At 46.1% G+C, this 27,740-nt stretch overlaps 1 protein-coding gene across 4 annotated transcripts in view; it reads left to right on the forward strand.

The window, feature by feature from the left end:
* The first annotated feature begins 526 nt into the window (after positions 1-526).
* The window catches only part of LIMK2 (LIM domain kinase 2), a 43,350-nt gene continuing 16,136 nt past the window's right edge, over positions 527-27,740 (forward strand). Inside the window, exons 1-5 of one of the 4 annotated variants that reach the window (XM_042841652.2) lie at positions 527-597; positions 7,119-7,218; positions 24,385-24,520; positions 26,458-26,567; positions 27,338-27,526. In XM_042841652.2, the coding sequence (XP_042697586.2) occupies positions 24,503-24,520; positions 26,458-26,567; positions 27,338-27,526 (317 nt within the window). In that variant the 5' untranslated portion in view covers positions 527-597; positions 7,119-7,218; positions 24,385-24,502. The other 3 variants (XM_005288657.4, XM_065567855.1, XM_005288658.4) reach the window with 3 other exon arrangements.

A 27,740-nucleotide genomic window follows, 5' to 3' on the forward strand; every position in this document is an offset into this window, starting at 1 on the left:
TGTGTAGCTCCACTAATTAGGTGGGTCACCCTTCATTGTCTCATGTACAGCTTCCCAGGTGTGCACCTTAGAGGCAACTATCTGTGGACCCCTGAACGGAACTCATGGATCACAGTTTGAGAACCTTTGGTGTAAAGGAACATACATCCCGGCTTAGAAGAAGGGGGGAGGAGGACAGCAGTGGGTATCGGGGCGGGCACCAAGTCTTTCCCCTGCTGTTAGAGAACTGTCAGAGAGTTGTGGTGCCAGGAGATGGAGTAAGTAGGGGGTCTGGCACATCTTGGGAATGAGGTTAAAATGGGAGTAGGGCTGGAGCCGGGGGCTCGATTCTATCGGCTGCTTTACTTTCTCCCCTTTACAGTTGCCCTGGCTCACGCAGCAAGAGCAGCGGCTGTAGGATGCAGCCACGTCCCGCCCCAAATCTCCCAGCTGGTTTAGCACGTGTGGCGTTAGGGAGGAGGTGGGAGTGGGCGGAGCCGAGCTGTGATTGGCCCATACCCGAAAAGGGGGCGGGCTGTGGTGCGGAAGTGGCGGGGTTCTTATCAATGGGTAGGTCGGGGATCGGCCTGTGACCATAAAGAAGCGGAGCTTCCAGAGGTGGGCGTGGCTGTGATTGGCCCGCGGCAGGGAAGGGGCGGTACGGTATTTGCCCTGGGGCGGGCGTTGTAGGCCCCCTGGGCCAGGTGCGGTATGACCCACCCCGCACTCCGTAGAGGCTGACGTCACATGTGCGGGCGAGGTCTGGAGACCTGGTGGAGGCGTGGGGGCGCTTTGGCCGCGCGCCGCACTGAGGGGAGCGAGCCCGGCCGGGTGATGGAGGGGCCGCCAGGTGAGGGGCTGTGGGGGGGTGAGTTCCGGTCTCTGCGCTGCCCAGGCCCCGCGCCCCGCCCTCGGGCTGGGGGTGCCCGGCTCTGCTGGCCCCGGCCGTTGCAGGGCTCGGCTCCATCACCGGCTGGGCTGCCGCGGGCGGCGAAGCGCTCTGCGTGCCAGGCCCGCCCAGCGGGGACAGGTGCTGCCTGCGGCTGCTCGCAACAGGAGCTAGCGGGGAGCTGGGGCCGGTGCTCTGCCCCCTGAGACTCTTTTTACTCCCCCAATGCCCCTGCTACAGCCCCCTCCCCTAGGGTCGTGGCATAGTCCTTCTCGCCTGGGACTCTGGCACAGCCTCTCCCCTCCCCCTCTAGTCAGGGTATAGCCCTTCCCCTGGAGTCCTGGCACAGCCCCCTCCCCTCTCCCTCTAGTCAGGGTATAGCCCTTCCCCTGGAGTCCTGGCACAGCCCCCTCCCCTCCCCCTCTAGTCAGGGTATAGCCCTTCCCCTAGAGTCCTGGCACAGCCCCCTCCCCTCAAATCCCCCTATAGTCAGGGTATAGCTCTTCCCATACTCCTTCCCTGGAGTCCTGGCACAGCCCCCTCCTCTCCCCCTCTAGTCAGGGTATAGCCCTTTCCCTGGAGTCCTGGTATAGCCTCTCCGCTCACATTCTCCCTGTAGTCTCCACACATCTCTAGGCCGGGGCCAGCCAAGCCATCTGTATGAGTGTAGGGCCATACGTTTTTGCTTTTTTTTTCATCACTGGCACACTGATCTGGGTGAGTGGGAGAGACTGTGAATTGCCTGCTGAGTGCAGAACAGCAGGGCACAGAAGTGGATGCATGGTATCAAGAAGTCACTTATAAGTTTGTGCCTAATAATGACCCAGCTAAAGGCTGGGTGTGCAGCTCCTTTAACTGCTGCACATATCATTGCTGACATGTGAGTTCAGAGTGACCCTGCCCCTCTCCATTGGTGGAGACTGAGAATATTTTTATATTCTCCAGTCTCTTGCATCCTTTTCTGGGCAGTGGAACCTGGGCATCAACTTGAGGCTTAATTTGCACAATGTTACTTCTGCTGAAAGACTATGTAAATATCTCACTTGGTAATGTAAAATTGCTGTTGAATCTTTATCATTTCTTTCATTGGCTATTGCAGTTCCCTCTTGGTTTTAAATATTGACCTATAACAGTTTTTTGAAGCTTTAGTGAAAATTTCAGCAGAATTTTCCAACCTGTCCTGCAGGCATAGTGTCCTTCTGGGCATACAGACAGATCTGTTGTAGATATGTTGGCCTGGCAGTCATACAGAAAGCTTGAAGGAAAGGGAGTAGAATTCAGTAGTGACTCACATTGTGAATTGCCTTCCTGTCCCAGTGCTCCACAAAAGTGGCTGTTCTTTCTCTGTGTAAGCATCCAGACTAATCTGTTTTTGGCACTCAGTTGTGGTCTTTTATTATGTCTGATTTCACTTTACGCAGAGACTTGCATTCCCAGACATGCAAAATCCCAATGGGGTCCTTTGTTGTTGAGGTTCCACTCAAGCTTTATACTCCCCTCACTTTGAGATATTCCATTGCAGCTACCATCTTTCTAGTTGAGGGTTAGCCTTACAGATTATCTGCAGAGGGTACACTGCTAAGCAATGAGGCACTTCCTTTGCTCCTTCACCCAGGAGCATTCTTGTTGTCCTGGGGGAATTTGAGTTGAATGACCTTCTTTGTTGATTACATACTTCTGTTGTCTTTTTCATCCTCACTGTTTCTCCTGGATACCTAAGCCAACAAGGGATCGCTTCAGCTGAATACAGAATTTTTCACTTGCTTTCCTAAACTGTTGTGTAGTCTTGCCACTGCAATGCAACAGGTGTTTAACATTACCTAGCAAGTGAGGTGATTATTGAGAACTTGGGTGAATTTGTAAAGTCCTGTTTGAGCCTTTTGGATGACTGTCAGTCACTGTTAACTAACAACAGTGTGGTAACTCATTGGAACAAAGGCTCTGTTTTGTACAGTACATGGTATGCTTATGGCACTAAATAGAGAGAGCTGGATGTAAAGAATATGTATCTTATGCACAGAGACTATTTTATCCAACAGGAAGTCCAGAACTAGTTCACCTATTGCATTTTTTACTTACACTTTTTGGAAAGCTGAATGGTTTTGCTCCTTGTCCTCATGTGTAACTTCTCAGGCACATGGGTTCAGGGACTCACCCTTTACTATGGAACATGCATCAGGCTTATTGGAAACTGAAACACACATTCCTACTTCAAGTGAATGAAGCAGACAGAGGCTGTGGCCTTCTGCATCTTTCTCTTGGATTTTAAATCAACATGGTGTCTATGAATAAGGTCAACTGGAGTCCTATATTCTAAGTAGCAGAGAGGGGTAAAGCAGCTTATGGTAGTGAGCAACAGGTAAGTGGAGGAAGAATTTATTATTTGATACATTTGTAGTTTAGATGAGCTTGACGCAATTTGTATGGACAGTGTCACCTAAACTAGCAAACCTTTTTTTGTTAGGGTGGGTCTTGTTTGTGGCTTGAGTTACTTAGATACGTGTACATATATTGATCTCTGCACTGGGGGTGAGAGACTCGTGACTTCCTATCCCTTGCAGCTTCCTGTCTCATTATGAATGCTGAGGATGAGACCAGGAAACTGAGTTAAATATCTGTTAATATTTAGAAAAGCCCTAAGCGACTTAAAGAGAGATGTTCTTCAATGAAAGATTATCCTAAATACTGAGGAGAGTACCTAGAGCAAACATTAATCATCATTGAAGTCTAATTAATGGTTTATAGAATCAGGTTTTTCTTCTCGTCTTGGCTCCTCTCCCATTGTGGTGCCCTGCCTTTTCTACTCTTCCAGGTTCTCTCTTTGACATAGGTTGTCAGGATGACTCTACTCATCTGCTACCACATGGTGCAGTAGAAACTAACTGTTAGCTCTTGAGCTGTCATGAATGCACAGATTCTTTGTTCATGGTCCTTGATAAGCAAGTTGTTGACCTTTTCATCTGAGGTGTGCAGAATGCACTATGCCTAGAGGTCCATGGTAGGTTAGATTGGCTTCTCATATCTGGTGAATCCTTTCTGGTGATTGAAAATTCCCTAGCTGTTAGATGTGATCCAAAGAGCAAGGCTGCAATTGAGCTGCCTCGTCCAGTATGGACTCACTAAAGAGGGCCATAGTTTTTCCTAAGAAAGCATATCAGGCTGAGTAAATTGGAACAGTTCAGTCTCCTTCATAATCCCCACTGCCACTCTGTTTCCAGGAGTGCAGCTATTGAGGTGTTGGAGGTTTCTAGTGCTGACACTGTTAAGGGAATGGAGCCCAGTGTCATGCTCCTGCTTTTGTGCTTCTAATCATCCTTTTGAACAGTACCCTGAGGTGGGATCTCCCAGGCAGTGTGGCACCAAGGTAATAGAGACTAGTTCTTCAAAGCATAAAGGAAAGTTGGGACACTGAAAATGCAAACTCCCAATCACTGCTATAGTGTTTGGATTGTCTTTTTAAAATTTCACTGACATGAACCATCTAATGGTGCTGAGAGGGAGTAGTTACAGCAGGCCCACTCATCACAAGCATTTAAAGACAAGGGAGCCTTTAGCTTAATTGCAGCTGGGCAAGAGGATCACCAAAGGCTTGACCCTGAAGCAGTTTATTCAGTGATCTGAAGCGTGCTGCTTGGTGTGGCATCTGGGCTCACTGAGTGATGCTATCATTCAAAATGTCAGTTTAGGCCCTGCTCTCATGGCATCTGGGTTAATGTAACTCTTTTAAAGTGATTTCCTTCAGCATTTTGGGTGGTGCAGCATAGTTCTGTAGACAGAATATGTTGGGAAATAGCCAGGAACTGTGGGTTCTCCTCTCAGTTCTGCACTGCTTTGCTCTATGGCCTTGTGCAAGTGATTTCCTGTCTTTGTGCCTCAGTTTCTCCATCATACAGGAGTTGGCTAGCCGATCATACAGTGCTTTCAAACTCTGAAGAGCTATTTAATGGCTAAATATAGTCTTCCCTTTTTGCATTCTTGTTCTAGACAAGTGTTTCTCAATGTGCATGGGTTGTTGTGGAGATTGAGTTTGATCTAGCAACTTCATCTCCATCCCAAATCTTGATGTTGGAGAACCAGGCAAAGAAATGACAAGATGAGGCAATAAACCTGGCTTCTTGTGATATCTGGGGTTGTTTTGAAAAGAGACTTCAGTTGTGAATCCTGAAACATACCAGTGTGTTTTCCTATCAGCATTGGACAATGGAGTGTGTCTGCTGGTCATACCTGAGGAGAAAAGTAACGTAGGAGCTCTGTTCTGCTTGGTCTGGTTACCTAAGCATGTGAAGGCTGGATTTCAGGCATTAAATTTCTTCCTTTCCAAGCTTTCTAGTGAAGAGTAGAAACCCTGTGGTGTTTGTGTTCTTATGCCCAGGATCTGTGTCTCAAATGTAGTATCCTGAAGACTTGGAAAACAAAACCTGTAAATAGATGGATGTGCATCCTAGTTTCTAGCCTTCTGAGTTCATCAGAGGTGATTAATGCAGAATCTGGGCCTGCGGGTTCCTGAGTGTAATGTTTGCTTCTGCATCTTGAGCAAACAAGGAACCTGCAGTTCATGAGAGCCTCAGAAAAATTAACACACTGAGCAGAAACTCTGGCTCCCTTGGCCACTCTTTATGAATGCACAGAGGGTGGTAACCGGAAAGACATTTGGAAATGGCTTTTGCTCCCCAAGGAGCCATTGCATATGTCAGTGCTGTACCCTGCCCAGTTCTAATTTGCTGCAGACACTCAGTGCTAGCAGGTGACCCCGAACAGGAGCCAAGTCTTGTTACATGTGGCTCGGGGAGGTGGTGGTGGTGGTGGTGGTGGGTTGACTGAGCTTCTGTCAGGTTTTCCTGTTCTCTGAAAACTGGCTGCTCATAAATTGGAAGTCTGGCCTTTTAGATGAATGCTTGGTTAATGAGTGTTGAGTTCCTTCTTTTATCATATCATTTCCATGCAACCTCAATTGAACAAAACTTTGAGTAGAAAAAAGGTGCATTTTGACAACTGCCCCGCTATGTGACATGTCTTTCCACACTCTTGACACCACCTAAACTTTGCTCTCACTTCCTAATCCTCTCTTTGTGCCTCGTAGATGGATAGACTTTCAGGCCAGAAGGGACCATCATGATCATATAGTCTGGCCTCAGAGCCTCCCCCACCAACTCCTCCTTAGTTTCCTTTAGTCCTAGCTTCATGACTCTGCCATGCTGCCCTCTACACTTGAAGTAGTCTGTCCTTGTATGCCAAGCACACTCTTCCCCCATCCTTAAAATCCTTTTGTTGTCCAAGCTTGTAAACTCGGGAACTTGTCATATCATCATGTCTATTCTAGTGAAGGCCTTAAAATCCTTCTGCCAGTCTCTAGTTGCTTCTGAAGGGTCGGTAACCCCAGGAAACCTATAGGATTTGTTCATCTTTTCCAAAACCCAGCTGCCGCTTTCAATTGGAATTGTCTTTAGGCCGCATAAATGCTTGTAGTAATGATGTACCTCTGTTGGTCCCAGGATATTAGAGACACGGGATTGGTGAGGTAATATCTTTTATTGGACCAACTTCTGTTGGTGAAAGAGACCAATGTCTCTTCCTGAAGAAGAACTCTGTGTAGGCTCGAAAACTTGTCTTTCACCAACAGAGGTTGGTCCAATAATATATTACCTCAACCATTTTGTCTTTATGGTAACAAGTGAGCTGACTGGCAGTCAAGGTTATCCTCTTTTAAACAAACCTCTTTTTATTCTCCCTTATCGCCCTCTCTTTTTCCTAGGAAATCCAGTTAATTAGATGAGATGCTGTAAATCTTCTGAGTCATTAGCATGGGGCAAATGCTAGCTTGACTTCTATACTAGCCTAGCATATAATGCTTCTGAGTAATAGCTGAAATACTGAACTAGTTTGTCCTTGTAATCTTTGTGCATGGGAGAAAGGCAACCAAGTGTGACTGCTTGATTTATTTTGCTGAGAGTCCTGCTTTATACTGCAGGGCACAATGACACTGATGGCCATTGTAGTGAGGCATACATGTCTTTGGACAAAAATGTGCACAAGTGTTTTAAGGTTCCAGTTGGAAATGCCCCCCATTTTCTAGAGTTGGGTGTCGGATAGTGGCACTGGCTTTTACTTTTCTAGCCCTGGAGGAGTTGACATTGAACATGTAACTCAAGGATTGTCCTAACAGAGATTTTGGGAATTCTTGCCTGATAGCATGAAGAGAGCTTATGCTGTTTGGTAGCTATTCTAATAACCCTCTGCTTTTCGTGTGTAGGTGAAGAGGTCTGGAGATGTCTGGGCTGTGGGGACAGCATTCCAGCTGGTCAACGACTGTACAGGACTGTTAATGAAGCTTGGCACAGCTCTTGCTTCCGGTACGTTAAATCTAGCCTGTTTTTAGACATTACTTTTTCCATGTGTTCATCCACCAATGTGTTAGCCTGTATGCTGAGTATTAACACTTACAGGGTTTAAACTGGCTGCACTATTTTACTGCCACCTTTATGCCTACTCAGGAAAATCTTACAGAATGATCATGTGCTCCTGCTCACTACCATATTCTAATGCTGGCATAGCACTTTGAAACTAGATTGCAATTTGAATAGCCGTTTGAAACAATCTGGAGAAGTGGTGCTTACACAACACACAAAGATTAAAATAAAAATGAAAGCTCTGATTTAGTGGTGATAGCAGATAGGTGAGATGCTGCATATTTCTCTTCAGCTACATCCCAAGATAGTGCCCACTGAACTAGGTTGAAGCAGTTTGAGTAACCGTGGTTCTCTTTGCCATATGTGTATGGCTTGAGGGAGCTATTGAGGATTGGCGGGAGAGGTGCTGATGCGCAGGAAGGTTTTGAGTTCCCCAAACATACTTTCTCCCTGTCAAGCTATTTAGATCTACAACTTGCCATAATCTCCTCTGACCACATTGCTAGCAGCAGAGAGTGAAGAGGCCTTTGAAATCCTCTCCTCTTGGCAGCAGGATTTCATGCATGTAATCTGTTCCGTGAGCAATTTATCCAATTCTTGCTACATTAGTTGCCTTTTTTTAAGGGGTCCTGATTCTGAACACATGCAGCTTCTGCTGACTCCACTATGAGTAGCAGTTGTATAACAGCTGTTGATCAGTCTCTTAAGGTTTTGGCTTTCATTTGGCTTTATCCTTTCACCCTTGCTTATTTTGTCTGTGCCCAGGGAAAGAGGGGTTTGGGAGGTGGGTGATGTGTCAGGAGAAGTGTTTACTGTCCTGTGTTTTTTTTAAAGTAAAGATCCTACATTCTGGTTACTGGTGTCTTAAAAAAACACATTGGGCTGGCAAAATGTTTCTAGGTCTGGCAGATCATAAGAGACGTTAATCTAAATAATCTCCCAGTTTGCAAATACTGGAAACTAATACTTTATACCACTGAACTCTGGCTCTTCAGTGCTAGGGTATTTGACAATGACCAGTCAAAGAGTATGGGACAATAAACATCACAGAACTCTAGTCTTCTCTTGTCCACACTCAAAAACAACCTGGGGGTTAAGCACTCAGTCTTCCTCTCCCCCAGCCCCTGCCAACTTGTCAAACTCAGATGTGCATGACAGACCAGAGCACCATCACAAAGCGAAGACTTCCCTAACTGATGCCTGTAGGGCTCTGTTAGAATAAATTAACTTTGAATACAGGTTTTAGTTTACACTTGTCTAAGTGCTTTTTGCTATGTGACCTTTCAGGCTACTACACAAGGTGTGGGGCAGCTCTCAAGTGGTGTCGTAGCAAATGGACCTGAGGATAGGATGTGAACTACATGGACTCTTCGTAATGGGCTGATGGAGACAGTCAAATCCTGCCCTTAGTGACACCTGCGCAGCCTGCATGACCTTCAGTGGCGCTGTGCAAGTCTGAGTAAGGGCAGGATGTAGTGCTGTGCACTAGCTTGATTTCCTAGTGAAGAGTCTAATCAGACCATGCCAGCAAAAGATGCCAAACTCTCCTGTCCTGTGACATGCATCAAATCGCTGAGTCTAACTGATGTTGTGCTTCCCTTACTGCCTTGTGCCCTTGACTGGCTACAATACTCGATTAAGCTACTGTGCTGAACTAGGCTACACTGTGAGAAACTACAGTCAAGGAAACTGCCATTCCCTTTCTTCTTGTTCCAGGGTGGGGCTGTGCACTAAAACAACAAATTCCAGGTTTAATTGACTGACTCGCCCTTTCTCCTCTCGCTCTGTAGCTCAGCATGTCTCTAATCTTGTGCTTAATATCCCAATGCCAAACTTTAAAAGGCCTTTACTGGTAGGAAGCCTCTGGTAGCTGAGAGTTCCGGCAGCTCTTGTGGAGTGTTGTTTACAGGCTTCCTGTGGATTAGCTGACTTTTTCGCCTGGCACATAATTTCCATCATGCAGATTGGCACCTCTCCAGGCCTGTTAGCTTTGTTTATCCTCAGTCAGGCTAGCCTTCTGATCACACTTCAAGCTGGTAGCTGCTGACGCATGTGCATCTCTGAGGATTTAAACTCTTTCTGTCACTTCCCTCCTTTCTTGAATAGCATGCACAGGCTGTGTCCGTAGATTCTGTATCTTCTTTAGGTATGGCTGGAGAGGAAAGTGATAAATTCCTATTTGATATGTACCTTGGACATCTTAAATTGTGTCTGTTGACTAGCTAGTGCTTTGGCTTGAACCTACTGAGTTATTTGCTGATATTCTTTAGGAGAGGCATCTGTCCACTCTAAATATGCCTTTGGCGCTGGTGAGACCTCATTTGGAGTACTGTGTGCAGTTCTGGTCTCCCATGTTTAAAAAAGATGAACTCAAACTGGAACGGGTACAGAGAAGGGCCACTAGGATGATCAGAGGAATGGAAAACCTGTCGTATGAAAGGAGACTCGAGGAGCTCGGTTTGTTTAGCCTAACCAAAAGAAGGCTAAGGGGGGATATGATTGCTCTCTTCAAATATATCAGAGGAATAAATACCAGGGAGGGAGAGGAATTATTCCAGCTAAGTACTAATGTGGACACGAGAACGAATGGATATAAACTGGCCGTGGGGAAGTTTAGGCTTGAAATTAGACGAAGGTTTCTGACTGTCAGAGGGGTGAAATATTGGAACAGCCTTCCGAGGGAAATGGTGGGGGCGAAGGACCTGTTTGGTTTTAAGATTAAGTTAGATAAGTTTATGGAGGGAATGGTTTAATGGAAAAACATGATTTTAGCCAAAGGAATACTGAGCCATGGCAGGTAAATAGTATAATGGCTAATGAGGGTCAGGCTGGAGACTCTTGCCTACATGCTCGGGGTTTTACTGATCGCCATATTTGGGGTCGGGAAGGAATTTTCCTCCAGGGTAGATTGGCAGAGGCCCTGGAGGTTTTTCGCCTTCCTCCGCAGCATGGGGCAGGGATCGCTAGCAGGAGGGTTCTCTGCCAATTGAAGTCACTAAGCCACAGGATTTGGGGACTTCAACAGCAGAGTCAAGGGAAGGGGTAGGGACGGCTTTGTGGCCTGCAGCATGCAGGGGGTCAGACCAGATGATCATAATGGTCCCTTCTGACCTTAAAGTCTATGAGTCTATGACCTGTTTTTGCTTCCAGATGTTCCCAGCCACCACTGAGATTCAGTCCCAGGGGCAATGGCCACATGGGGTCTTGCCCAGGTTTCCATTTGTCAGGCTTTCCTTTAGATTTCAGGAGTGTCTGAATAGACATGGTTGTGTCCCCTTCTTGCTGATGCTTATGTCTGAATTTTTATCAATAGGATTACTGGAAGGAAAATCTGAGTGTCTGGGCATAATTGAACTTCCTGCTCTAGCAACGTAGGGACACAAGTTCTGTTGCCTTCAGAGTGACTTTATTCCATGGTATGGCTTTAAGGTGGATGGCTTACCCTCTGATCAACAGTGGATAAAACATCAGGCTTCTGACGGCCTGTGCCGGTTACTTGATGCTAGTTTCTCTTCCTTGTTCCTGGCTGAAAATATGTCGCTGATCTCGCTTTTCTGTATAAACAATTAAGTTTGCCAGAGGGATATTGCGAGTGTTTGAATGAGAGTGGTGGGTGATCAGAAATGGGGGGCAGAGGTGAGGGAATGTGGTGAGCTGGCCATCTGAAATGAGTTCTGTGGTTTAAAAGAGATAACAGTTGTGATAAAGGATGCAGAGTGCTGTAGTCTCTGACTCTCTTCCTTCAAGAAAGTTCAGGGTGCAGGTGAAAGCTCCTAGTACGGCTTTGTCACAACTGTGTCCATATCTTAATGCTGTCTACTAGGGGGGACAGCAGCACACCTCTGTGACCATGCTGAAGGGGTAGTGTTGTATTGCAACCTCACTTTTTGAGTAGTCTGGTGCATGCCTCCATTGTACTTCATAGCTATCCCATGGAGCAGTGTAAAGTTGCAACATTCTTGATAGGATTCTGAATGGCAAAAGTGAACTGACTGGTCTTATTTCACTCTGCATTGGGGAAAGCTCTGAGCAGCAGAATAGGTTCTGAAGAAACTTTATTTAAGTGGGTGCTTAAATTTAGCAGAAATTGACTTAGGACTCCACACTTTCCAAGAAAATCTGCTTACCCTCCACTGACAAGTGGTCAAATAGATGTATTTATTTTATTTATTTATTTTAATTCTGTGTGGACAGGATTAGGATTTCAGATGGTTCCAAGGGTAATGTGCTACATTTTGTGCGATAAAGATTCAAACTAAAGACTATAGCAGTGCAGTTTAAACCGTGGGACAGATATCTAACACTTTCTCTGGCTTTCTTTTCACTGTTTGCTTGTGAATACTGCCGGGTTTGTGTGCGCATGCACATGTATCATGCAGATACATTTGGGGCTGAGATTTATCATGTCCCTTGTAATGAAAGGCAGTTACAAAATGCATCATTTTTCATCTCTACCCGCTTCTTATCCTTCTGCTTCTCTTCTCCCCTCCTGCCCCCACTCCATGCGCATATTCTGGCAGTTACAGTAAGCACCTGATAGAGTTCCAGGGTTGAAAGGTCAATGCTTTATCCACTCAGCCTCATGGGAGTCTCTCTTTAGAGATGTCTCTGCAGTGGATGGGGTGGTTAGCTGTTGAATCTCACTCTGGCTATCGGATTTAGAGAGAAACCGTTCCTTAAGTGCTCGTTTGCCCACAGGTCGCCCTGAATTTTCATTGGGGTTCAAAAAAAACAATGAAGCACTTTGCAGGTGGTCTGTCTTCTGAATAGTTAGAATTCCTCAGGGAGGGTGTAGCTGCTGCAGGATCTCAGTGGCCACTCTATATAAGGTAGAGTTGGATATTCCATTCTGAGCTTTTACTTTCAGGTTGTCTTCCAGGGCATTATCAGTCATTACTCACTGTGCCCGAAGTGTGCACGGTGGTTTACAAACAACGGTTGCTTGCAAAATTTAATCTAAATAGACAAAAGCTATGGGTTGGGAAGCCTCTGAAGCATGAGGGCAGTGGTGTTAGTGCACATTTTGTTACTAGAGATGTGCACTGTTTACAAAAGAGATGTTCCTGTTCCCAGAAACATATCTAATAGACAATTACAGATTTTTCTCTTGCTTGCTTCTTAGCTTACAGATAAATACATTCAGGAAGCTTTTAAGTCTTTTTGAGTTGGGCAAGTGAGTGGTGGTGGTGACGAGGGAAATCCATCTGTTGCTGCTTATTTCAGATGCTCATTCTTAGAGCATCGTGCTTATCTGTGTACCCCTATGAGGAGCTGTCACTGTTACGGTTTAAAGTTAGAAGCGATAGGCAATAACATAGTAAACGTGCAGTACTTCACTCCCGTTTTTTGTACAGTTTGAGAGGTATGGCTGCTTGCAGGAGTTTCACTCAGATACATATTGAAATATTTCAATAGCTGATCACTGTGATCGGACTTTCCATGATACCATATGACCTCTGATAGCCACATCTTGTGTTGTAAATGCCTTGGAAGTATAAGGAGGCATTGGGTCTGCATCAAGATACTTGGAGTGCCTCCAGGACAAGGAAAAAAGGGCACACTACAGCCTTCCCATTTGCCCAGTAGATGCCAAGCCTGCTCAGAGCTCCTCCTCCCCCAGTTTCTACCAGTCCCATGAATGAACTGAAGAGCCCCTCTGTACATGGACAGTGATCTGCATATCTTATAGGCTGGTGGAAGTGCTGAGGCGTCTCAGTCCATGCCTGGTTCACTACCACCCCTGGCATCTAAAGTGCCACTTTAAAAACCAGAGCATTTGAGAATGTGCAGCATGTAACCCTTGCCATTCAGAGCCCCTGGGATTCTGTATACAGCTTGCTTTAAATACACCAAGACCGTTATTTTGCAGTGTTAAAATTGCAAAAAAAAAAAAAAAACCCACCTCTGAAATATAAAAATCTGCTTGAGTTCCTAAATCTAAAATGAACCAGTGGGGAGACTGGAAAGTGATTTTAAGATGGAATTAATTTGTGAATGGAAGTTTTCCTTTTACCTGTCAAGGCCAGAGTTCAGGCTTCTTTGTTTCTCTTGCAACAGTTAATGTCAAATGTCTAAAAACATTATAAAGAAAGCAGCCCCTGTTGTGGCAAGTTTGTTAGTGCATTCTGTCCCCAAATCTTGCAGGAGAAACACAGAATTCATGACAACCTGTCAAAACCAGACAAAAAGATACAATTTTTAATTTGCAAACACATGCTCTAAGGCCACCTATATGAATTATTTAGGGTCTTAAATAGTCTTGTATTTTTTTTTTAGACTTCAAAAATGCACAAACTGGAAATGTTGGCCCCTGCCACAAAACCCCACAATGCATGGTGGCCCACCTAATTTAGCTGTGGGAATGTTAACTTTGGAATTTCTTGACTCTTGTATGTTCTCACCTTTAATGCAACTTGTTTGTCCAGCAGAGATTAGTGGTATCTGCAAAATTACCTGGGGAAGATTAGTGGTTCTAGCCAGGAGTTCAGGTCTAAAACCTGAGACACATAATAAACAATTAGCACCTCTTTGAGAGAAACCCTTTTATCAGAGCTATAATGTTCATAATTGAGTGATAAAACAATTGAGAAGGGAAGTAACTCTGTTCACAGAATTCTGTGGGTGGAGAGTAATTGCTGCTGCCTGATGGCTAGGACTTGTTTCAAAAGTAGAATTATCTTCTTGATAAAATGTTTCCTGTTTAAACAGAAGATTGAAGTCCCTTGGCTTTAAGGAAACCCTAGACAAAAATCTTTCCAGTTTCTTAGCTGCCTGGGTGGCTTTTATTACTTTGAAGTTGGGTTTTATCTGCTGGCTTCTTTCACAGACTAGTAGGCTCCTTATCACATCTCTGGATCAATCTTCAGAGGTCCAGTCTGAAGAGCTGAGATTTATGGGGTCACGTGGACTCGACCATGGAGGGGGTTCAGCCCATGACAGCGGCATTAAGGGGACTGCTTTTGACAGGAGGTGATATGCAATGGGAGGAGGGGCTCTCCAATTTTCCATGGTGACGCTTATTCTGTGGTGTAGCGTTGATAGTAAGGGGGCACTGGGATGTGAGCACTGGCCCATTTTCAGCACACAATGTATGGGGAATGTGGGAGAAAGGAGTGCATTCCTAGACACAGACTCACCGCATTGCTGCTTGCAGTGAAGCTGTCGGAAATGTCAGAAGGAATTAGACCTGCATCACAATTGATGGCTGGATCAGGCTTTACAGCCCTGGTTCTTTATGCACTGTCTTAGTCTGTTAAAAATCAAACTGAGTAGGAGAAACTGACCGTTTCAGGCTCCTTTTTCCCATAAATGTAGCTGCATCTTGTCATTACAAAAACTAGGTGCCTGGCTCTCTAGTGGAGTTGAAATGCCAGCCACAGCTGTCAAACCTGCAGCCAGTGCCTCCATTGAGGAGAGTGCCAGCTGTGTGAAATGGAGGATCTTCAGTCGGAGCAAATCTGGGAACTTTCATCTCTGGTGCATGGCTGGGTTTTGAGACTCTGGTGAAAATGGCGGGTTTTACTGGCTGCACAAATATGGGAGGGCTAATAGCAGCAGTAGCATGTGTAACAGACTAGCCACTCAACAGAGCACTGTACAAACACCAGTGCTTTGTGTTGGGTAGACCAGGGCTCTGAGTAGAACTCTCTGCCCACTGTTCAGTCAGTGGCATGGACAAGGCAGAACAGGCTGAAGCAGTTCTCTGTGCAGCTGTTGCAGGTTTAAGTCAAGGATCAAGTGACTTGTTTGCTCTCAGATTAACCAATCTTTGACCTGTTTTAATGTTACATCCTGCACTGCCATTCAGACATCCTGGGCTGGGTTAAACTGCCGGGCCTGGTCTTCTCTTTCTGCTCTGAGGCAGCCGAGGCTGTATCTTTGGGGGCAGATTAGCCTTCCTCAGAGTGAAGGGCACTGTGCAGCAGAGAATCAACAAGCAGGTTGGAGGGACTGTAAAGGGTGGAACGTGCACACACCACTGTGATCTAGGAAACTGCGATAAGCATTTATCGGACATAAGCAGAGGCTTAACTCTCTGTATTTGACTCTGCCCTTGCTTGACTTCAGTATCCGTACCATTACTGTGCCGAGAGGAGCTGTGTGTTCACACACTTGGCTTTTGTTGTAACAGAAGTTTCAAACCTTTCAGGGTGGGTCTGTCACATAACCTCTCTGGAGTCTGGATCACAGCTCCACCCCTAGTGGAAAGGGTCTATTTCCTTGGTGCTTCTAACCACCCATGTTCCTTTTGTAAAGGATGACTCCTCCTCCCCTCCCACCCTCAGGGGGTGGAACCAAAGAAGGAAAAACTAACTTGACAGCAGTTCGTTCTTGCAAACTCTACCAGCTCCCGCACAAGAATGTCCGAATTTTAGCAAGGTTAGTGGTTACGCTATCCCACCCAAGGGTGCAGTTTGCTGCTGAGTTGAGGAGGAGATGGTTACAGCCATGGGAGCCAGGAAAGATCTGAAAAGAAATGAGTTGCTGAGAGACCTGGCACTCCTTAGGCAGTTTCAGAGAGGGGAGAGGAGCCTGAATCAGCACAAGGTGAAGTGAGTCCTTCCAGCTGCCATGCTGGCCAAGTGGAGTTGTTCAGAGGCAGTTGGACAGATTTGCGACCGAGCCGGTTTATCCAGTGCTTGAAGATGGGAAGTTACTTGTCTGCCCTAGCTTATTCCACTCCCAAGGAGCCCTTTCGGTAAGTTTTTATTATTATTTCCCTCTGGGCCTTGTCTCCACTTGGCACCCTGTAATGTCGTCCTGGGCGCCTTGTGTTTGAGGTTCTCGGAATGAACTTCAGCTGCTTGTGTGTGGGGAGCAGCAGGCCTGAAGCTAGGAGCTCTGACTTGTGAACTGGGGGGAGGGGGGGGGAGACTAGGCAGAGTTATTGAAAACTAATCTGTATCCATGCTCTTATTGATAAGAGGGTGTGGCATGTGTGCATATCAGTTCCGTAATGCTGTGCTTATGTGCACAGCCCAAGTGTGTACTTGCAGGCTCCCTTTCAGATTCAAACCATAGACATCCGCTTCCTCACAGCCTCCCAGGCAGCAGCCAGAAAGAATAGCATTGTATGGAAAGCTCCTGGTATATAGAAAGGGAGACTGTGTTCATGGGAATGACACAGAATATGAGGTCCTTGAGTGCCATATGATGCTCACTGGGATGAGTTTGGGAAGGTAACATAGTCCATAGGCAGCAGGGTGTGACCATATCTAATGAATGAAATGAAGTGATTTGCAGGCAATAAGTAGTTACAGTAAATGCCTGGTTATCTTGGAATGAGCTCTTATCTCAGATGTTTTGCTTATGTTAACCCCTTTTGTTTATCTGAATGTCCAACTTCTTCCTCAACCCTGAGTCATTTAAATGGATTGGAGATGGTTCCAGAGCAAGGCCTTGATTGCACTAGTTTCTCCATGTTAGCCAGCCAAGTTTGAAATTGGTCCTGCAAACATAGTTGTGGTGGCCAGTAAGGCTTGGGAAACTCTGCCAAAACAGTCTTAAAATCCTCAAGATTCAAGTTCCTATCTCATGTGGAACAAGGACAGGCCCATTTAGACAGGACAGACCTAACTTCACAGGCAGGCTTCTAAAAAGCCATTTCCTACCATTGGGAGGAAGTGCAGTCAGAGCCATAGCCTTCTAATAGTATGTAGAGTCATACTAGTAAAAGGCATGTATGGGAATTATTCACAAATACATGCTCCACTTGCTGGTGCCTAAAGGAAGTGCCATGGGAGAGGTACATGTGGAAGCAGAGCTTCCATGCCCTGCCTTCTGTCTGTAGCACCTTGGATATGCTTTCAGTTGTCTCTTTGCCCTGGAGGTTTCTGGGGCATTAGCCAGTGTGCGCACTTCAGCTAGGTCCTGGGTGAGGAGGTGGTTAGGTTCAGTTTTAGGGAAGCGCTATGTTCTGGAAATGTCCTTCTCTCTGCATGCCAGTTCTTTCCCTTTCCCCACCTTTGGAGATGTAGACTTGGTGTAGGGGTGACCACATGTCCCAATTTTTATAGGGACAGTCCTGATATTCGGGGCTTTGTCTTATATAGGCACCTATTACACCTCACGCCATCTCGATTTTTCACACTTGCTATTTGGGCACCCTATCTGGTGTAGGGTTAACCCACCTCACCTGATGATCCACGAGGGTTTCCATTAGTGACCTTTACTGAGAGGGTGCATTTCAGTGTTAATGTGAGGTTTCTCTTCATTAAGATACTGGCTTCCTTTTGGATGTAAAGGAGACTTTGCCTTTGAGCTGAATTTTCCCCCTCACCGTTGGTCAAGTTGGTTTCTTGTTGTCTGATCCATTTAGCATCCCCCCCCAAAACCAAATGGGCTGCAGGTGAGAGTTTGACATCTCTGTGCCTGCTCAGTTACAGAACTCAGCAGCATGGACACAGCTTGGCTCCTTGCTCCGGGCACTCTGACCTGGCCACTGCCTGTGGAGTCAGTGCTGCTTTGAATTGGCCTGGCCTGGCTCCCCTAATGGGGGGGGGGGTTGGGCAGCTGGGCTTTGAATGGCGCAGCAGGGTGAGGGTGAGGCAGGCTTGCTCAGCAGTTCCTACTCCCTGGAGGCAGAACTCATCCCGTGTTGACTACTTTAAATGTTGGGAGGTATGCCTAAAGTGTAGGGACTGGTGGGGATTGGGCATGCAGGTCAGTTACATCCGTGAGTGTCCGCTTCATGTGTAAAACCTGCCCTCCTTCTGGGGCCACTGATTCTCTTGCTGCCTCTTTCCCCTCACTCCCATGTGAGGTAAAAGGTGCAGCCTCCCAGAGGCAGCTGTTAAAGGACTATATATTTTGTAAAATAATTCAATAAATGGTCATTTTTAATATGGCTTTAGCAAAGTTCTCTAGAGTCTTAGGAATGATGGATGGGGAAGGGAGGGAGTTGAGTATGGAGTGGGGCACACTTCTCTGTCTGGCGTCACTGCCTGCCAGTTCAGCTGTAGTTTAGTGTTCTTGATTATATGATTGCCATGGAAGCAGCTCCAACGCCTTTAAGTGCAGGGCTGTGGCAGCATTAAATGAGTAGGTAGGAGCTACCAGTTTAAAGCCTCTATTCACATGTCATAGTTGTAAGTGATGGCAAAGGCAGCATCAAAGCCTCTTGAATTTCTTTAGAAAAAATATAGGAGGCATTGGGATCCCTAAGAACCCCAGCTCTTCCCCCTCCATAAGGCCCATGTTATGGCACCCTCCCTCTGAGTAGAGGTGGTTGCAGCTCCCTGGGATACCTGCCAACGTTGCTCCATCAGTCACTAGAACACTTGGAGGGTCATCTGTTCTCCTGGGGTTTGAACATGCTGCTCCCATGATGTTCCTAACCTGTGAGAACTCAGTGTCCAAACTGACTTCACCTAATCGCTTGGCAGCCTGTTGTGTTGCCCCAAGCCAACCTTATTCATCTAAACCCCAGTAGTGTTGGATTTTCACACTAAGGCCTTGGCTACACTTACCCGCTAGTTCAGCGGCTGGCAATCGAACTTCTGGGTTCGACTTATCGCATCTAGTCTGGACGCGATAAGTCGAACCCGGAAGTGCTCGCCGTCGACTGCGGTACTCCAGCTCGGCGAGAGGAGTACCGTGGAGTCGACGGGTAGCCTGCCTGCCGAGTGTGGACCAAGGTAAGTTCGAACTAAGGTACTTCGAACTTCAGCTACGTTATTCACGTAGCTGAAGTTGCGTACCTTAGTTTGAATTAGGGGGGTAGTGTAGACCTGGCCTTAGTGGAGAAGTGACTGTGCTTTTCAAGAACACGTTTGGTTTGCTGATGTGGGGATGGGGGACTTTCACATGTGCAGTGAAGACCTTCCCTTGTTAGGCCTAGAGGATTGTTGCAGCCCTCATCTCCTACTTTGCCACTGCAGGAGTAGATAAGTATCCTCACCATTAACCATGTCCAAAAATCAAGAATCTTGTCAGGGATGCTGGAACAATTTGTATAGAGGGGGTGCTGAAAGCCATTGAACCAAACTGTAAACCCTCTAGATCAGGGGTGGCCAACCTGAGCCTGAGAAGGAGCCAGAATTTATCAATGTACACTGTCAAAGAGCCACAGTACTATATCAGCAGCATCCCATGAGCTTCTCCCAGTGCCTCCTGCCCACTGACAGCCCCGCCGATCAGCGCCTCCCCCTCTCCCTGCACCTTCTGATCAGCTGTTTCGTGGCATGCAGGAGGCGGGGAGGGGGAGGAGCGAGAGCACAGCAATCTCAGGGGAGGGGACAGGAGGGGGTGGAGTGGGGGCAGGGCCTGTCTGAGCAATGAGCACCCCCAAGCACATTGGAAAGTTGGCACCTGTAGCTCCAGCCCTGGAGTCGGTGCCTATACAAGGAGCCGCATATTAACTTCTGAAAAGCCAGATTGGCCACCCCTTCTCTATATGATGGAAATCGCTTCAAGCAGCTCCTCCAGCACCCCTAGTTCCAGACTCTATAAATCTTGGCAAATATGATCCCATGTTTGGAGAAGTGCTCTGCAGCTCCAGAAAAATGGACTGATTAAGAACTGTTAATGGAGATTTACTTCCCTTACCTGGGGCTCAAGCGTTGTACCTGATGGAGTGAGAAGAGAACCTGCCTGAACTTGGTGGGGTTATTAGCAGCCAGCCAGCCAGCAAGGGGACATGATCAGGTGTAAGCTGTGGTGGTTTCCAGTCCCTGAGGAATCAATCATGTCTTGGGTACTCTCTCAACACAGTGGAGAAAAGTAAATCTGGGATTAGACCTTCCCATTGTCCATATCCTGAACAGAAGAGTGAAATCCGCCTTGCTTCTGGATGTGGTGGCCTAGAAAGATGAACCCATAAACCAACAGTGCTAAAGTTAATGCACATCAAGTGAGATGGAGGGGAGTTTGTTCCACTATCTTGCATGAGTAAAGCTCCCCTCTTAATCTTTCCAACTGGGGACTTGAGGGTCACATGGTGCCTCTGTAGCCTGGCCAAGGACATGATTTTGGTCAAAGGGTTGGTTCTGGTGACCAGCTCTATGCTGTGTACAAAATTTTAAAGCATCTTCCTTGTTAGAAAATATAAAATGTAATGGTGGCAGAAGGGGCTGCGTTGCGGTGTGTTATTCAGTGAGGTGGTGTTCTTGCCAACAATGACTCATGACTGAGGCAGCCAGTTTGTTCAACGGTGCTAAGTCTTGTCTCTGGGACCTGACACACTTATTGCCTCATTGTTCTGGGTGGGGTGTTGAGCCTTTAGCTGCAAATTTATCTTGCCCAGATTTGTTTAATCACATAGCAAAGAGCTGACTGCTTACAGACTCCACCCCCTTTCACCTTCCCTTTACTATGTATATGTTGCAACAGCAGTATCCAGAGTTCCTATTTCCTGGTAAAAAGAAAGAGTACTTGTGGCACCTTAGAGACTAACACATTTATTTGAGCATAAGCTTTCGTGGGCTACAGCCCACTTCTTCGGATGCATGTAGTGGAAAATACAGTAAGAAGATATAGATATATACACACACACACACACACACACACACACACACACCATGAAACAATGGGTGTTGTGTGTGTGTGTATCTATACCTTCCTACTGTATTTTCCACTACATGCATCCGATGAAGTAGGCTGTAGCCCACGAAAGCTTATGCTCAAATAAATTTGTTAGTCTCTAAGGTGCCACAAGTACTCCTGTTCTTTTTGCAGATACAGACTAACACAGCTGCTACTCTATTTCCTGGTAGAAACTGCTAATCAAACTGGTGTCGTAGAGTTGGGATCAATTGCTGAAGTGGTATGGGGAAGGTAGGAGAGCACCTTGTAGGCCACCTCCTTAAGACCATGCCCCTGTAGTGTTGACTACAGTGGCATAAAACTATGGCACCATAGCCAGCATAACCCCGTCGCTTAGATGAAACCTACAGTGACAGAAGGGGTTTTTCCATCAGTGTGGAAATGCCACCTCCCCAAGCAATGGTAGCTAGGTTGACAGATACATTCTTCCATCAAGTCTACATTGGGGGTTAAGTGCAGGTGTGATCATGGAGCTTTACTTGTTTAAAGCTGTAATCGAGCTCTAGGTTTACACACTGGTACAGGCATGCACATGGAGGTGGGATAACTCTGAAGGATCTTATTTGCTGGTGTTAAACTAGATGTTCCTGCAGTGTGCTGCTGTTAGTCACCACTTGCTCTTCTCCCTCCCGCCCCCTTGATCGTTCAGTCGGAGATGCTGACAGCAAATGAAAGCCGAAGGCTAGCAATTGAAGGAAAGTCATTGTTCTGCTGCCCTGCAGGTGGAGTGTATGCATACCATTATGAGGGTGTAACTCTTACGCCTTGGCTACACTGGTGCTTTACAGTGCTGCAACTTTCTCGCTCAGGGGTGTGAAAAAACACCCCCCTGAGTGCAGCAAGTTACAGCGCTGTAAAGCGCCAGTGTGAGCGGTGCCCCTCGTGGAGGTGGAGTACCTGCAGCGCTGGGAGAGCTCTCTCCCAGTACTGGCGCCGCGACCAGACTCGCACTTCAAAGCGCTGCCGCGGGAGCGCTCCCGCAGCAGCACTTTGGAGTTGCGAGTGTAGCCAAGCCCTTACAGTGCCCCAGATCTGTAGGTTGTAATAACAAATGCACTGTGCATCTTAAGGCACAAAGATTCTCCTCCTGCTAATGAAATTGGCAGGGCCTATTGCACATATCAAAGCTCTGTCCCCTCATGAGGGAAAAGGATTTGCGGCTCCCCAAGCTGGGAGAATCTCTACTTTCACAACGTTCATGAACTACACCTCTACCTCGATATAACGCTGTCCTCGGGAGCCAAAAAATCTTACCGCGTTATAGGTGAAACTGCATTATGTTGAATTTGCTTTGATCCACTGGAGTGCACAGTCCTGCCCCCCCAGAGCACTGCTTTACCGTGTTAAATCCAAAATTGTGTTATGTTGGGTCGCGTTATATCAGGGTAGAGGTGTATTAATCTAGTTTGGGAGGAGGAGTTTATTCATCCATAGTGGGGGAAATGGCTCCAAATACCGCTTACAATGAAGTCACTTCCCTCAAACCACTGGCTATCTGTAAGCAATTTCACTTTGTTCCTTCTGCATCCATGTGAATTGGAATGAAAGCAGCTTTCCATGTTGAGACAAAATCTGGTTCTCCCCTTGGTGTATGCACATTCCAATCGTATCTCTACTAGCTGGAATTCCCCAGTGGAAGCTTAGCACAAATTAACTTAAACTTCCAGGAAGTGTGTTAAGGGTGGTGCTTGTGTGAGGGATAACACTGATGGCTCTGAGTCTATCTGCAAGGTGACTGTAGTAGCTTCCTTCCCAACGACTTGGGAAGATTATCTTTAGGAGGTGAGAGTATGTCTCCATCGTCTCAGGGCTGGTTTACATTGAAAAGTTAGGTCAACTGATTACATTGTTCAGGGGTGTGTAAAAAGCCATACCTCTGACCGACACTGTTAACATGACTTAACTCTTGATGTACACAGCACTAGATTGATAGTTATTCTGTCAACCTAGCTGTTGCCTCTCCACTAGGTGGATTAATTATGGTGATGGGAGAACCCTTCCCGTTGCCATAATGAGTGGGTACACTGAAGCGCTATAGCGGTGCCGCTGCAGTTGTGCCCCTGTAGTGTTTTAAGTGTAGATTAGCCTTCTGTCTTTGGCTCCTCTGTTGCCAAGGGAGTCAGTCAATGCCAATAGTGCTAGAGACATACCTGCTGCGAATTGGACTAAAATTGCAAGTACATAAGAACAGCCATACTGGGTCGGACCAAAGGTCCATCTAGCCCAGTATCCTGTCTTCCGATAGTGGCCAATGCCAGTGTTTCAGAGGGAAAGAACAATGTGGTAATCAAGTGATCCATCCCCTGTTGCCCGTTCCCAGCTTCTGGCAAACAGAGGCTAGGGAAACCAAGTAGATCCGGGGTTGGCAACCTTTCAGAAGTGGAGTGCCAAGTCTTCATTTATTCACTCTAATTTAAGGTTTTGCGTGCCAGTCATACATTTTAACATTTTTAGAAGGTCTTTCTATAAGTCTATAATATATAACTAAACTATTGTATGTAAATTACAGAAAGTTTTTAAAATGTTTAAGAAGCTTCATTTAAAATTAAATTAAAATGCAGAGCCCCCTGGACTGGTGGCCAGGACCCCGGCAGTGTGAGTGCCCCTGAAAATCAGCTCACGTGCCGCCTTTGGCACGTGTGCCATAGGTTGCCTACCCCTGAAATAGATGATAGTTTTGGTCACTACCAGCCTGGATAAGATTTTATCCCATTACTAATGCTGAGGTCGCCCAATGCCTGCCTCACGGATCTTAATGAAAATATCATGTTAGCAAAGCTGTTGCTATTCTAAATGATTCCAGGTATTCTCTTAATCTGTCTAGTGCTGTGCATGATCATGTGGATGGCTAGTCTTGCTTCTCAGGTTGAGGGCTGAATGTGTACTGCCCTGGGCACCAGGGAGTGTTCAGCATGCTTTTTTCAGCACACCACCACCTGCACAGGCCTCCTAGCTCAATGAAAGTCACATGATGCAAACTGAGGAAAGGGGGAAGGAACATTTAAAAGAAAAAAATCTTCTACTCCAGTGCATCTGCTAAGAACATAACCGTAATGTGCTTAAGGAGCAGCACAAGGAGCCTGCAGATTTGGATTTGATTTAGTATTTGTGCTGCAGATTTTCCTTTTCAGCAAACTGTTCAGTCTCTGTGCCTATTTCTTCATCTGTAAAATGAGGCTGATTATATTTGTCTGCTTGCTTGCTTCACATGGATTTTAAGGCTACATTTATGTCTGAAGTGCATTGAAAGCCTTGGCTGGAAGATGCTCTAGAAGTACCAAATCTTTCCTTGGGGTCAGTTATCAGCATGAAGAAGGAGAGAGAATACCTGCAGCATCCACCACTTTATGTGAATAAACATTGAGCTTCAAAGGGTAAATGTCTTGTGAAGCTCATTCTTCAAAGGATAATGTATTACGCAAAAAAATCAGGAGCCGAATTCCTGCTCAGTACAGAGTTCCTTCTGCTTGTGGTGAATTTTAAAGACTGTGGCTGGAGGAAAACAAACTCTTACTGGGGCAGTCCATGATGAACTGTTGCTAGTCATGTCCCTTTGTCATCTTCTAGGTGCTCGGAATGTCAGGACCCGCTCACCAACTGGTACTATGAAAAGGACGGGAAGCTCTATTGTCACAAAGACTACTGGGGAAAATTTGGGGAATCGTGCTATGGCTGCTCTTTGCTGATGACTGGACCTGTGATGGTAAGGACTCTGCTATGCCTCTTTCTGCCAAGGTACCTGGTAATTGCAGCGGACTGGGGGGTTTAGTCTTAGAATTCAACTGTGGATATGAAGTGTTGAAAGTATGCACAATCTATGCATCTTTTGGGATGTAGATGAGCTTAAATAGGCCAACTTGTGAAGGAGGGGTGTGAGGACCAGGAGCGTTTTGGGGAAGATGGCAAGGAGCTGAAATGCATAGAACTGAACAAGATGAGGCAACACACGTCCCATCCTGCCCCCAAGTTGTGCATCAATGAAAGCGATGTTCAGGGAACTGAGACTCTGTTGCCCGATACTCAAGTTCCTCTAGAGCAGTTAGCCTCATGTCCAGTGAGGGGCTGCACTTTTCTTTGCCTTACGAAAGGCTGCAATTGTCAATTTGCAGTCTTGTGCTATGTCTACACTACAAATTACTTCAGTATAACTTACGCCGCTCAGGGGTGTGACTAATCCACTCCCCGAGCGACGTAAGTTATAACAACCTAACACCAGTGCGGACAGCGCTGTCTGCAGGAGAGCTTCTCCTGTCGACATAGATACTGCCACTCCTGGAGGCAGGAGTTATTAAGCCAATGGAAGAACTTTCTCCCATCAGCTGAGAGCAGCAGTCTCACCCAAGGGCCCGGGGCCCTCTGGGGGGCTGTGAGCAGATTTCAGGGAAGCCAAGCAGGGTCAGTGTTAAATTCTCTGGGGCCTAGGGCAGAAAGCTGAAGCCCCATCATGCGGGGCTGAAGCCCGGGACCCTGAATCCCGCCACCCACGGCTCAAGCTGAAGCCTGAGCAATTTAGCTTGGTGGGGCCCTGGGCAATTGCCTGGCTTGTTACCCCCTAATGCTGGCCCTGTTTTTTATATGCAGAAAAACAGTTGTGGCAATGGTGGGCCGTGGAGTTTTTAATGGCATGTTGCAGGCGGGGGGGGGCTTGCCAAGAAAAAAGGTTGAGAACCCCTGCCTTATAGCATCTTCACCAGAAGTGCTACAGTGCTGTAGTGTAGATGTAGGCTTAGACTGAAGGATTTCTGAAGCTACATGATAAAATAGGACCATGTCTAAAAATGGCTTTCCAAGCCCTCTAGTGGCTGGCTGCAGAGCCACAGGCCTCAAGCATTTCTAAACGATTGAGCACCTCTTGCATGCTCGAATGTAACAAAATATTGTCCTTCCCCAAATATCCCACCAAAAAGGAAATCCTAACTCTCTTAAATCAATCTTTGCCAAGAATGAAAAGTATCCAATATTTAGGTAGGCTAAATAAAAGCAGTATATTGTGTAACAGCTAACTAATGCTACTCTGGAGGCAGTACCGACATCTGCTAGTGAAAATAGTGCAGATGAATTCTCACTATTAATTGAATGTTTTCCAAAATTCCATCAGTAGGGAAGGGTCTCATGTAAGAACTATTGCAAACTATGGAATATGAACAAGCCAATTTTTTTTTTAAAGTGTCCCATTAGACTCATCTCTGCTGTCTGGTAGCTGGTGGAAGTAGCTGAATCTTGTGCATTAATACTAGTCTTGCCAAATCATCTCTCAGATTTATCAATTAAGGCTTAACATCTACTCTCACCTGTATCATAACTAGTGGGAAGTCTAATATTCGCTCAAATACCTACTTTGCTCCAAGCTAATAAAAATTTAGCAAGACTACCAAATATATGGGGAGGAGGGGTACCTGGGCCACATTCAGTGTTTTATGTTGATGCACTTGTTTCAGAGCAGTGTATTGTAACCAAGGCATTGAGGGAGGGGGTTTAGGAAAGGCAGGCTGGATTTGCATTGCTCTATCTGGTATTTAACATTGCTTAGTCTTGGAGTCCATGTAGACTTACTATTAGTAGGTGCAGTTGTTGCTTCCCCAAGCCCCTTTTTAATAGTGTTCCCTCCTTGATCAGAACTTCCTCTGCCTGTCTGTGTAGGTGGCTGGAGAATACAAATACCATCCTGAATGCTTTGCTTGTATGAGTTGCAAAGTAATCATTGAAGATGGAGACACGTATGCGCTAGTACAACACTCCACACTCTACTGGTAAGATGGGGCACGTAACACTCCATTGCTGTCCTGCTAAAATGATCCTGTGGTACTGTGAGCTCCATTGCCTGCTGTACGTGCAAATCACTTCCCCATTCTGTCTAGTGGGTCTGTGTGGTTTAAACACAAATGGATGTTGAAAAATTGGAGAGGATTCAGAGAAGAGCCATGAGAATGATTAAAGGATCATAAAACATGGCTAATAGTGATGGACTCAAGGATCTAAATCTCTTTATCTTAATAGAGAAAAGCTTAAGGAGTGACTTGATTAGTCTAAGTATCTGCATGAGGATCACATTGAATAATGGACTGTTCAATCTAACAGAGAAAGGTACAATGTGATCCGATGGCTGGAAGCTGAAGCTAGACAAATTCAGACTGGAAATAAGGTGTAAATAGTGAGAGTAATTAACCATTGGAACAATTTACCAACAATAGTGGTGGGTTCTTCATTCCTGACTATTTTTAAGTCAAGATAAAGTTTATAAAAACATCCTGTGTGTTCTAGGAATTATTTGGGGGAAGTTCTATCATCTTGGTTTTAAAGGGGATCAGATTAGATGAACACAGTGGTCACTTCTGGCCATGGAATCTATGAATCTGTAAACACTAGAATGGAATGATCAAGTGCATTTCTAGGGATCAGGGAGCACTGCTTGAAGCCCTGATAGCATTGTTCCAGCCTTTTAGGACAACAGGATCCGGCTACATAGGTTTGCAAGAAGGGATGGGAAATGGCCAGTGACTCTCTTCTGTTCTTTCTGTAGTGGAAAATGCCATAACCAGATTGTGCTGACGCCAATGATAGAAACTCTCTCCACGGAATCTCTGCGTGAACAGCTACCATACACACTAACCCTCATCTCTATGCCTGCAGCCACTGATGGCAAGAGAGGGATCTCTGTGGCTGTCGAAGGTGGCTGCTCCAGCTACGCCACCAGTGTCCAGGTGAAAGAGTGAGTATGAAGAAGCCGTAATAGCTGCATTAGCTGTTCACAATTCAGTAATTGTGCAGAGGTATCTGGGCAAAGGAAAGTGGGAGCTTCTGACTAACTTCTATTTCTATGAGAATCTCTCCAGTGGCTGAAATGGAATTTCTCATTCAGTGACCACATGTGGTAGGAATGAGATGCAAATGAAACCATGAGTGTTTCTTGGCTGGGCAGTCTT

The sequence above is a fragment of the Chrysemys picta genome, chromosome 15 (genome assembly GCF_011386835.1).
Source record: "Chrysemys picta bellii isolate R12L10 chromosome 15, ASM1138683v2, whole genome shotgun sequence".
Taxonomy (NCBI): Eukaryota; Metazoa; Chordata; order Testudines; family Emydidae; genus Chrysemys; species Chrysemys picta.